Source organism: Nansenia antarctica (assembly GCF_963989245.1).
Source record: "Nansenia antarctica genome assembly, chromosome: 2".
Lineage (NCBI taxonomy): Eukaryota > Metazoa > Chordata > Actinopteri > Argentiniformes > Microstomatidae > Nansenia > Nansenia antarctica.
Window position 1 is genome coordinate 22454221 of NC_137675.1, and position 12500 is coordinate 22466720.

A 12500-nucleotide genomic window follows, 5' to 3' on the forward strand; every position below is an offset into this window, starting at 1 on the left:
GGCTTGCCGTTCCTGTCACAGCAGGACCCCAGTCCCCACACGCTCACCTGTGAAGCTCCTAGGCTCACTTTAAAGGCGGCGCAGCGTTTCAAAGGGGGGTCAAAGGTCAAAGCTTCATGTACTGAGTGAATACAATAGGCCACGTCAATATCTATACATCTCTTTCCGTATCTTCAGAACTGGGTCTCGAAGGTGGGTGTTACGAAGGAATCATCGTGGTCTTTGAAGAGCTCGCCCCCCCCCGATCGTGTGAAGTTGTGGACTCTCACTCGAAGGCGTGGTTTCAAAGGGGTCGGAGTCTCTCTATGTCCCCTATCTATGGCCAACTCATGTCTGCCTTCAAAAGGACAATCTCCAAAGCCAATCTCCCAACAGCCCAATCTCCCAACAGCCCAATCTCCATTGAGAGTACTTGTTGTAGTTTTTCAATCTGGGTCTGGGAAAGCAGCCCAGTATCTCTTTAATACACACACCTATGAAAGAGGTGTCTGAAGATCATTGGTGATAACTTGGCCTTGTTTGATTTTGACAAATAACAATCAGCGTCACCCCCAGCATCCCCACAACATCAAGGTTTAGTCGAGGAGCAACAGTCGTGGAAAGTGGGCTAATGGCGTAGGCTAATGGCAACAGTACATACAGAGTATCGGGCTGCGATAAAGCTTCACGAGGGTTTCGCTGGCTCGTGGGTTGTTTTTTATCTACTCGTGTCAGCGGGGAATTTCCGACATGCGAAACAGATCAAAGCTACATCAATACTGCAGGGCTACAAAATGATAAACGACGCAGGCCGTACTGCATATTCACAGCGTGCGCCGATCTGGTTATCTATCCTGTTTAATGTATGGTTGGACGGATTCATTGACGCACGCTCAAGTGTATCAACTCTGGAGAGAGACAGCATGATTGATCTGACCATAGCGAGAGACTGCCTGGGAGGAGGAGTGGGGTAGTAGTCTGGGGAAGAAGAGGGAAGAAGAGGAGATGACCCTGTACCACCCTCCCTCACTCCCTCCCTCTCTTTCGTTCTTTCTTTCGTTCTTTCTTTCGTTCTTTCTTTCGTTCTTTCTTTCGTTCTTTCTTTCGTTCTTTCTTTCTTTCTCTCTCATCCCTCCTTCCCTCCCTCTCTCTCTCTCTCTCTCTCTCTCTCTCTCTCCCCTCCATGCCTCTCCCTCTCTCGGGTGAGATTACTGTTCCCATGGCAACCCAGCAGATTGCTTGAAAATCGCTGTGGTTGTGGGCGCCATGGCAACACATTACATATGCCGGTGAGGGTCTCTGTGTTGGGGGGTTTGTTTACGTATGTCAGCCCCGATCACGACACACACACAGCTAACACACACCACGCAACATGCATGGACAGCGCCATGCATCTGCAGTCACGCACGATCACTTGTAGAATGCAGCAGGGTCGCAACAAGTTCATAGTCCATTTTTGGGGGGTTTTGTATTCTTATTTGAGGTTATGGATTACTTACAAGAGATTACAAGTTACAAGCTGCCTGTTGCATACATGTCCCTTGGTCTAAATGTTCCAGGTGTGTTGTTCCGCTTGGATAGGACGCTGCACATGCAGTAGTAGAATTGAAGGTGTTGAAGGGATACAGGTGTTTTTTCATTCAAGTGTTGATTCGTCACCTGTCTATGTGTTTGTTTTACCTCAAATTGGACACCCTCTCTTCCATCACCAACTCCACGCACTCACACACACACACACATACACACACACACACACACACACACACACCACACACACACACACACATATACATACACACATACACACACACATACACATGCACATACACACACACACACACACACACACATACACACACACACACACACACAAACACACACACACACACACATACACACATACACACACACACAAACACACACACACACACACACACATTTAGACCGGTTATTTATTTCTTGACTGGATTGTTTCTGAGGCAAAGGGTTGCCATGGCGACGGCAACCCACAGAAAGAGAGCGGGAGAGCAAGGGAGAGTGGTGGAGAGAGAGAGAGAGAGAGAGCGAAAAAGAAAGAAAGAGAAAGAGATGATTTGACTTTATCTGGCAGCGGCGCTCACTTGTTGACATACTTATATGCCGCTACTTCTTCACACAAGCACTTATACATACACTCTCTCTCTCTTCCCCCCCATTTCTCTCTCTCTCTCTCTCTCTCTCTCTCTCTCTCTTCCACTCTTTCTCTCTGTCGTGAAGAAAGTGGAAGGGTAAATTAAACTGCCATATGCTGTTACAGAGTCTCAAAGTGGGTCATGGTGGTTGTTGTGGCAACCTTGAGAACATCACAACATGAGAACAACACAATCACATCTGAGAAAGTCTTTAAAGCCTGGGGGTCTGTAGTGGGTCGGTTGTGGTCCTGTGTCCGACACCTCTCTTGTGTCTCTGATTACCAGTGGGATAGTTTCTACCCTCTGTGTATCACTGCACAGAAGACTGGGTTGAGGCCTTTGACGCAACGACACCCACCACAAACAGCTTGTGTGAATTCTGCTGTTGTGGCGAACGACAATGTGTTCCATTTACTGGTTTCCAAGTACTACAAGCTGTTTACCTTTTATGGGGATGGGGGGGGGGGGGGGGGGGGACTCGCCTCATCCACCGCTAATTAACATGAGCGTAAATAGCGGCCTATTTAGATCTAATGTATCCTACTACAGTCAGTGGGCATTTGAGATACCGTTGTGTGTTGTGTGAGGTGCTCCGGTGAGAAGCTTGGACAGGTGCATATTCACAGCATGCACAAATGTGGTTATCTATCCCGTTTCATGTATGGGTGGATATGGGCGGATTGATTCATTGACGCGTGCTGAAGTGTATCAACTCTGGAGAGACAGGAGGATTGATCGGACCACAGCGAGAGACTGCCTGGGAGGAGGAGTGGGGTAGTGGTCTGGGGGAAAGGAAGGGAAGAAGATGAATGGATGGATGGATGGATGGATGGACCTTCATCCCTTCCGTCCTTCCTCCCTTTCCTTCCTTCCTGAATGGATGGATGGATGGATGGATGGATGGATGGATGGATGGTTGGATGGATGGACCTTCATCCCTTCCTTCCTTCCTCCCTTTCCTTCCTTCCTGAATGGATGGATGGATCAATGGATGGTTGGATGGATGGACCTTCATCCCTTCCTTCCTTTCCCTCCTTCCTTCCTTCCTTTCCTTCCTTCCTGGATAAATAGATGGATGGATGGATGGACCGTCATCCCTTCCTTCCTTTCCCTCCTTCCGTCCTTCCTTCCTTCCTTCCTTCCATCCTCGATGGATGGATGGATATGGATGGATGGATGGATCAATGGATGGATGGATTGACCTTCATCCCTTCCTTCCTTTCCCTCCTTCTTTCCTTCCTTCCTTCCTTTCCTTCCTTCCTGGATAAATGGATGGATGGATGGATGGATGGATGGACCTGGATGGATTTCAAACCTGCAAACTGCGACACTTTAAATGAATGTGCAATAATACTATGTGCAATATGACAACCCTCTGGTACATAAGGTTCAGAGATAGGAAATGTTAGGATATTTATAGCATAGCATAGAGTACAGCACAGTGTTTTATTTGTATAGTATAGTATAGTGGATAGTGTATATAGCCTTTATTTATGTAAACCAGCTCTTTTCCCTTCTTGTTTTTTGTATTTTTTTTCCTAGCACCAGGGGAGGGGAGCCCCCCCTCCCAAATTTCGTTGTATGGTACCTGTACTATATTGATGACAATAAAGACCATTCATTCATTCATTCATTCATCCCTTCCTTCCTTTCCCTCCATCCTTCCTTCCTTCCCTTCCTTCCTTCCTTCCTTCCTTCCTTCCTGGATAGATGGATGGATGGATAGATGGATGGATGGATGGATGGATGGATGGATGGATGGATGAGGTGCTATGGGTATTCTGACGGTTCCCTGTTCCCTCGCCAGGTACCTGATGAATGTGACGTTTGACGGCCGTAACCTGTCCTTCAGTGAGTACGGCTACCAGATGCACCCCAAGCTGGTCATCACCCTGTTGGACAAAGAGAGGAAATGGACCAAGGTGAGTCTTGACCAAATGCCTCATCCTTCACTCTGTTTCTCTCTCCTTTCTTTCTTTCTTTCTTTCTTTCTTTTCTTTTGTTTCTTTCTTTCTTCCTTCCTTTTCTCTCTCTCTTTCTTTCCTATCTCCTCTCTCGTCTCTCTCCATAGTAACCTAGTGTTTTGTGTAATCTCTCTCATTCTCTCTCTCTCTCTCTCTCTTTTGGGTCTTTTGTACCGTTCCTACCACCACACAAACCCTGCTCTTGTGTCTACTTCTCGTCCTCCACCTCCTCATCCCCCTCTCTCTCTCTCCCAGGTGGGAGATAAGTGGGAGAACGGCTCTTTGTCCATGAAGTACCACGTGTGGCCGCGCTTCGAGCTCCTGGGGACGGAGGAGAGGGAGGACGACCACCTGTCCATTGTGACTCTGGAGGAGGCCCCGTTTGTCATCGTGGAGGACGTGGACCCGCTCAGCGGCACCTGCATGAGGAACACTGTGCCCTGCAGGAAGCAGCTGAAAATCCTGTAATTATGTTCAACCTTGTTTGCCTGTTTTTGTTCATTCTACGTATGTGTGTGTATGTGACAGCTGGTGTGCAGCAGGTGAAAGCGGGAACAAGTCGAGCAACCAATCAAAATTAGTTAAACTAATACATTTGTTTAATTGTTTTATGTTTAAATAATGTTCAAAATAAAGATTCATTCGTTCATTCGTTCATTCGTTCATTCGTTCATTCATTCATTCATTCAAAATGTTCTGACCTTTATTCTGAGAAATGTCAAGAAATGTCAACGTCACTAGTCAAGCCAGAATATTGCAATGCGATGGAGTAATTCCCGCCACTGTACATTAGGTAGTAGTGGGGATTACTCAACAAATCCATTGCATTGTGTCATTGAGTGCGTCATTGATTTTCAACAACGTATTTACATTTTTTCTGAATAAAAGTCGGTTGCCGACTTGTTCATGTAGTCGGTTGCCGACTTGTTCCTGCTTTCACCAGCTGCTGTCACATAATGTGCTTTGCCTTCTGTTGTATGTGTCTGTAATGGAAATTTAACCTTACGGTCCTCAGGTGAGACAGGAAACCAACAAGATGGTACACAATATTTACTCGTTAATAAGTTTTAATCAAATAGTTTGCAAAGTATTGGCTCCTCCAACAAACAGTACATAACACGATTGTCATGAGATCTGTAAGCTTGGGAAAAAGCCCCCCTTACAGATCTCACACTTATTGTATACCAGATCAGATGCACAAGGTCAGCAGGCCCCCCTTCGAGGGTGGCGTGATTTTCGAACAATGAGGTGGTGTGGACCTTATCTTTCTCAGTAACAGCAGATGGGCACACTATCTTATCAAGTGGCAGATTTAACCCGGCCTACCCGGCAGAATGAGCACATTCTGTACTGAGAAGTAAGGTGGTAAATCAGAACACAATGTCCAAACTTGCATTCATGTAGAACTCCAGAGCAGTTAGATCAGATAACATACTGTTCACCTTTTAGTCTATGACATTAGTACAGGAACAAATCAACTTAGGATATACTGATTATACACAGGAATAACAGGAAGACACGTTAGAGCATTTTTAGCCATTACAGTGTCTTTCTGTTCTGTCCATATTTTACCTGTCCCTTACTCCTGTCTTCCCTCCCTCCCTCCCTCCCTCCCTCCTTTCCCTCCTTCCTTTTCTCTAATGGATTTTTGTCATTTCATCTTTCAATCTATTTCGTCCTCTCACCATCTCTTTGTCTTGTGATTACCCCTCTAATCATCTGTCTGGATCATTCTCTTGATTTCTGCCCCCGTTTCTTGTTCTCCGGTCCACCTAATTTCTTCCTCTTCTCTATCCACTCCACTTTTCTCTGCCATTATTAATTCCTTTCATCTGCCCTCCTTCTCTCTCTGACCTGGAACGGGGAGTGCCTGCCTCTCGTGTTTCATGTCCATTTCTTTGCCTTTTTTGACTACCGGTATTTAATTCCTCTGTTCCTCCCTCTTCTCTTCTCCTGTCTGACTCACTATCACTGTTCATTTGTCATATTCCTCCTCGGGTTTGATCATTCTGTTTTTTTTCCATCCCTCTTTTCTCGTATCGGCCTGGATAATAATTATCCCGAATCTTTGTTGTAACCCCTGGTTCTGACTTTCTCCCCTGTACCCACTTAACCGCCCCCCCGCCCCCCCCATCACCCTCTTCTTCTTCTGTCTCGTAGCAATCAGACGAAGGACTCGGGCATCTACATCAAACGCTGCTGCAAAGGCTTCTGCATCGACATCCTGAAGAAGATCGCCAAGCAGGTCAAGTTCACCTACGACCTGTACCTGGTCACCAACGGCAAGCACGGGAAGAAGATCAACGGGACGTGGAACGGGATGGTGGGAGAGGTGGGTCTGCCGGCGTTCTCCTCACACACATCCACTATCTCTTTCCTCCAGGGTGTTTCCAATTACGCATTGTTCTTGCCGGTATCCAACAACTCTATATGTTGAGAATTTAAGACACCGCCCCCCCCCCCCTCCTTGCAACATCTCTGTAATTTGAACCTCATTTCCGCCTCTTCCTGGCCCTCCGGCAAGGCTGTGATCCACTCTCTCAAGCCTTGAAGAGGAGGCTCTTAATCAGTCTGAGAGGAGAGCATTAGCGTTAGCACTGGAGTAGCCTGGGGGAAAGCTTGAACTCCTCCATCAATTCACGTATAACACACATAGGATACCACACTAGCCTAGACTCCGTCCTTAACAAATGGATATTTCATGTCCGTAGGAAATTATTGTGGCACCCAAAAAAAATGTGTCCTCCCCGATGCTAATGAATGATGAATTTCAGTGCTCAATGTCGGTGACAGAGATCCCCGTGCTGCAGAAATGGCTTTTCTGATGTTCTACGGTCCCAGTGGATATTGGGTGAAAGAGTGAAACGCCGGAAAGATTTGTCAACGTGGGAACATGCTTGCTCAAATGCACATGCATGCATGCATGCATAAAATGTACTGTTCTCCACCTAAGCATGCGGCTAATGATTTCATTTAAAGAGAGAGGGGCAGGGGGGGGGGGGGGGGGGGGGGGGGGCAGTACGAGAGAGAGAGAGAGAGAGAGAGAGAGAGAGAGAGAGAGAGAGAGAGAGAGAGAGAGAGAGAGAGAGAGAGAGAGGAAAGTAGAGAACAGATACAAGCAAACAGGCACAAAATTGTGGGAAAATATTACAGAGCGGGGGGGGGGGGGGGAGCAGAGAATTCCTGCTCACTGTGGCATGAGTTTACCCTATTAACTCAGCCTGTTGCCCCACTTTCACCAAGGCCCCAGGTATTTAATGCTAAATATACCTGTAAAGATGTAAAGATCCAGTGGTAGGGGGGTGGGGGAGAATGAGAACAAGGTGTAGAACTGGGATGTACTGGAGCGATCGCGTGTACAGTAAACGCTGTCATTGCACCTTTTATTCCCCCGTTAATAGCATTTACCGCTTTTTCAGAAAAATATTTCAGCGTATATTTTACAGTTTACGTACAGACTTTTATTCAGCATCCAGCATTTAATGACCTCTTTTTCTACCACTGCATCTCTTGGGTAACGGTAACAACAGGAGGGTTTTTACAATATAGAAGGCTAGTTTCCTCCACCTCTCATTCTTTCAGTCTCAGTACTGTTTTCATGCCAGAGCCAAAATGGCGGTGTGTGTGTGTGTGTTTTGTGTGTGTGTGATTACCCCCTATCTCTCTGGTTGACCCAGGTTCTCGTGCCAGAGCCAAAATGGCGGTGTGTGCGTGTGTGTTTTGTGTGTGTGTGATTACCCCCTATCTCTTTGGTTGACCCAGGTGGTGACCAAGAACGCTCACATGGCGGTCGGCTCCCTCACCATCAACGAGGAGAGGTCGATGGTCATTGACTTCTCCGTGCCCTTCATCGAGACGGGTATTAGTGTCATGGTCTCCCGTAGCAACGGCACAGTTTCCCCCTCTGCTTTTCTAGGTGAGGGTCTCCACCATGGGATTGTACAGATGTGCCCAAAACCACACACACACACATACGCACACACACACATACACACACACAGACACACACACACACACACACACACACACACATACGCACACATACGCACCCATACACACACACACACACACACACACACACACACCCACACACCCATACGAACACCCATACGCGCGCACACGCACACACACGCACACACACACACTCACACACACAAACAGAATACACGCAGTTACCTGCAGGGATGATTATGATTACAATTAGTTTAATTTACCAACCCATCTCTCTTCCCTCTCCCTCCCCCTTCCCTCCCCTCTCTCCCCTCTCTCCTCTCCCCTCTCCCTCCCCTCTCTCCTCTCTCTCTCCCCTCTCCCCCCCCCTTCCCTCCCCTCTCTCCCCTCTCTCCCCTCTCTCCCTCTCTCCTCTCTCTCTCCCCTCTCCCTCCCCTCTCCCTCCCCTCTCTCCTCTCTCTCTCCCCTCTCCCTCCCCTCTCTCCTCTCTCTCTCCCCTCTCCCTCCCCTCTCTCCTCTCTCTCTCCCCTCTCCCTCCTCTCTCTCCCCTCTCCCTCCCCTCTCTCCCGTCTCCCTCCCCTCTCTCCTCTCTCTCCCTCCCCCTCTCAGAGCCCTTCAGTGCAGACGTGTGGGTGATGATGTTTGTGATGCTGTTGATCGTGTCCGCGGTGGCCGTTTTCATCTTTGAGTACTTCAGCCCCGTGGGCTACAACCGCTGTCTGGCGGACGGACGAGGTGAGACCACCCTGTCGATGCAACACCCTTTAAACACACTGCACACACACACTCACACACACACAGTGTGTGACACACACACACACACACATACACTCACACACATACACTCGCACACACACACACACACACACACAACACCCTTTAAACACACCACACACACACACACTCACACACACTCACACACACAACACCCTTTAAACACTTTAAACCACATACACACACACACAGTGTGTGACACACACACACACACACACAGTGTGTGACACACACACATACACACACACACACACACACACACAGTGTGTGACACACACACACACACACATACACACACACACACACACACACACACACACACCACCGTCATCATCACCACCCGCTGTGACACGTAGAAATGGGACACATCCACTCCAGAGCTTCTAGCTTCACGGGCTAGATGAAACACTTCCACTCACTCATCGTCACGACGACGACACAGACGCAATGGCTTTGTAGGAGCTGTACATAGAAATGGGAACCGACACATATCACCAGATGTCATTACCACTCAACGATCGACCTCCTAGAACAGAACGGAGGAACTGCCAATCATGTTTCTCTCGGTTGCGTGGAGTGTCAGATTGTTTACCGCTACACGCTGTACATCGGGGGAGGCTGGTGGGGGTAGAGATCTCCAGATGGCTTGTTGTAATGTATGGAACAATGTTGTTACGAGATCAAACGCGTGAGTTTGGTACCATTCGTCGGTCCGTTTCCATCTCTTTTTCAGGGGAGCCCTGCTTACAACAATAAGAAGAAAAACACACACGACATTTCAAATGACAAACAATTTCCGCAACAATTTCCACAATATAGTCAATTAGAACGCGTGCATTCCTTCGTAAGAGAGATAATTTATGAAGGGATTTCATTTGACCTGTAGATACAAGAGAATCTAATTTGAGTACGTTTTGAAGGTCGTTCCAAGTACTTGGGGCACAGAAACTAAAGGGTGGTTGATCTAGTTCAGATGAAACGTGTGGAATTTTGAGGGGGTCGGCCAAGCATGGGACCTAGTTTGGTACTCTCAGAGAGCTTGTCTGACATAAAAACCACCATGTGAGGTAAAAACTTTGAGTTTAAGTAAAGTAAGTAAAACTGCTTTTATACACCAATAAAAGCCTGTGATAAGCCCTTCTTGAAGTCAAAGACTCCCAACCCACAGACAGATATAATAGACGATGGTGGGTTGCGGAAACTATCCCTGGAGATGAACCGCAGAGAGGAGTTATAAACCGAGTTTTAGCGGTTTGACGGTATAAAAAGCACCAATCGCTTTGGAGTAGAATCCTCAAGGTTACGAAACAGAACCATCGGTTTTATAGCGAAGGGATTTTGTTCAGACTGTTGGGAACGTAGGTGTCGTTCTGTAACTATGGTTTAAAATCATACACTATATAGTTCTGCAGATCAACTGCGCTGTGAATGATTGCGCAAAAAAATGGAACGTAAATGACACAAACTGCCAAATCAAATACGTTGTTCCCAACATTCTAATCGAAATGCCTTTGGCGGAAAATCTGACGGTTCCATTTTGGAACCTTGCGGAAACACACACACACGCGCACACACACACACACACACACACACGCACACACACTCGAATGTATTAACCTTCCACCACTCCATCCCACTCAAGAGAAAATCACAGGAGTGTTATTTCCATCCGTGCGTTTTTGATTTTCTGTTGAATACCAAGAGCAGAGTAATTGTGGGTTATCTCTCCTACAGTACGGTGTTCTCTATAACGTCCTGTAATCCACTGTAACAACAAATACAACAAATCACAGAGCCATTGCGAAGTGATGCTTTCTCTCTCTCTCTCTCTGTCTCTCTCTCTCTGTCTCTCTCTGTCTCTCTCTCTCTCTCTCTGTCTCTCTCTCTCTCTGTCTCTCTCTGTCTCTCTCTCTCTCTCTCTCTGTCTCTCTCTCTCTCGCCCACGGTATGATGATTTAATGACTTCTCAGGTTATGTAAGTCTGTTGTATTGTGCTGTTGCTCCAGCTGTAGCATAATTGCAGCCTGTTCAATGCCCATCCACCCCCACCCCCAACCCCTTACCCCCTCCCTCTCCCTCTCTCTCTACGAGATGCCCATCCACCCCCACCCCCAACCCCTTACCCCCTCCCTCTCCCTCTCTCTCTACGAGATGCCCATCCACCCCCACCCCCAACCTGTTACCCTCTCCCTCTCTCTCTACGAGATGCCCATCCACCCCCAACCCCTCCCTCTCTCCCTCTCTCTCTCTCTCTACGAGATGCCCATCCACCCCCACCCCCAACCCCTTACCCCCTCCCTCCCTCTCTCTCTACGAGATGCCCATCCACCCCCAACCCCTTACCCCCTCCCTCTCTCTCTACAAGATGCCCATCCATTCCCACCCCCAACCCCTTACCCCCTCCCTCTCTCTCTACAAGATGCCCATCCATTCCCACCCCCAACCCCTTACCCCCTCCCTCCCTCTCTCTCTACGAGCGTCAGAGGCGGGCCTCCTCCATGCCACCCTGCGTTGCCAGAGTTGAGGCTGGTAGAAGGAGTCCTCCTATGGCCTCGTCCCCTCTCTCCTCCTCTCCTCATCCCCTCTCTCCTCCTCTCCTCGTCCCCTCTCTCCTCCTCTCCTCGTCCCCTCTCTCCCCCTCTCTCCTCCTCTCCTCCTCTCCTCCTCTCCTCGTCCCCTCTCTCCTCCTCTCTTTGTCCCCTTCTCCTCCTCCTCTCCTCCTCTCCTCCTCTCCCCCTCTCCTCATCCCCTCTCTCCTCCTCTCCTCGTCCCCTCTCTCCTCCTCTCCTCCTCTCCCCTCTCTCCTCCTCTCTTTGTCCCCCTCTCCTCCTCTCCCCCTCTCCTCCTCTCCTCGTCCTACCGTCTGCCTCAAGATAATTTTTCTAATCAATCAAAAACTTGCAGATCAGTGGCCATGAAAGAATGTCAACATCAACACAGAGTAAAGGAAGCTATTCTATCCTAGTGAGGACACAGCCATTGAACCAATCAATTCCCTTCTGTGCTCTTACCTCCACACCCCCCCCCCCGTCCTCCCTCTCTTCTCCCTCCCTCCGTTCTTTCTCCCTGTCCCTTTTCTCCCCCTCTCTTTCTCTTTCTCTCTCACTTACTTTCTTCTCTCACTCTTCTTCCCTCCTCCCCATCCCTCTACTTCTCTCTCTCTCTCTCTCTCTCTCTCTCTCTCTCTCTCTCTCTCTCTCTCTCTCTTCCTCTCTCCCCCTCTCCCTCTCTCAGAGCCTGGCGGGCCGTCCTTCACCATCGGCAAGGCCGTGTGGCTGCTGTGGGGTCTGGTGTTCAACAACTCCGTGCCCGTCCAGAACCCTAAGGGAACCACCAGTAAGATCATGGTGTCGGTGTGGGCCTTCTTCGCCGTCATCTTCCTGGCCTCCTACACCGCCAACCTGGCCGCCTTCATGATCCAGGAGGAGTACGTGGACCAGGTGTCTGGCCTCTCAGACAAGAAGGTGTGTGTGTGTGTGTGTGTGTGTGTGTGTGTGTGTATGTGGGTATGCCTGTGTGTGTGTGTGTGTGTGTGTGTGTGTGTGTGTGTGTGTGTGTGTATGTGTGTATGTGGGTATGCCTGTGTGTGTGTGTGTGTGTGTGTGAATGGTCTGAATGGTCTTTATTGTTGTCATTGCTATAGTACAGGTACCAAACAACG

The 12500-nt window shown here is 48.5% G+C and overlaps 1 protein-coding gene across 3 annotated transcripts in view; it reads left to right on the forward strand.

The window, feature by feature from the left end:
• Positions 1 to 12500, forward strand: part of grin2bb (glutamate receptor, ionotropic, N-methyl D-aspartate 2B-b) — a gene marked incomplete at its 3' end in the record, with an annotated part of 61569 nt that overhangs the window by 34019 nt on the left and 15050 nt on the right. For all 3 annotated transcript variants that reach the window (XM_080522437.1, XM_080522438.1, XM_080522439.1), the window contains 6 exons: positions 3958 to 4072; positions 4370 to 4578; positions 6275 to 6446; positions 7877 to 8030; positions 8675 to 8800; positions 12074 to 12303. In XM_080522437.1, coding sequence (XP_080378563.1) covers positions 3958 to 4072; positions 4370 to 4578; positions 6275 to 6446; positions 7877 to 8030; positions 8675 to 8800; positions 12074 to 12303 — 1006 coding nt within the window. The remainder of the gene's footprint in view (positions 1 to 3957; positions 4073 to 4369; positions 4579 to 6274; positions 6447 to 7876; positions 8031 to 8674; positions 8801 to 12073; positions 12304 to 12500) is intronic.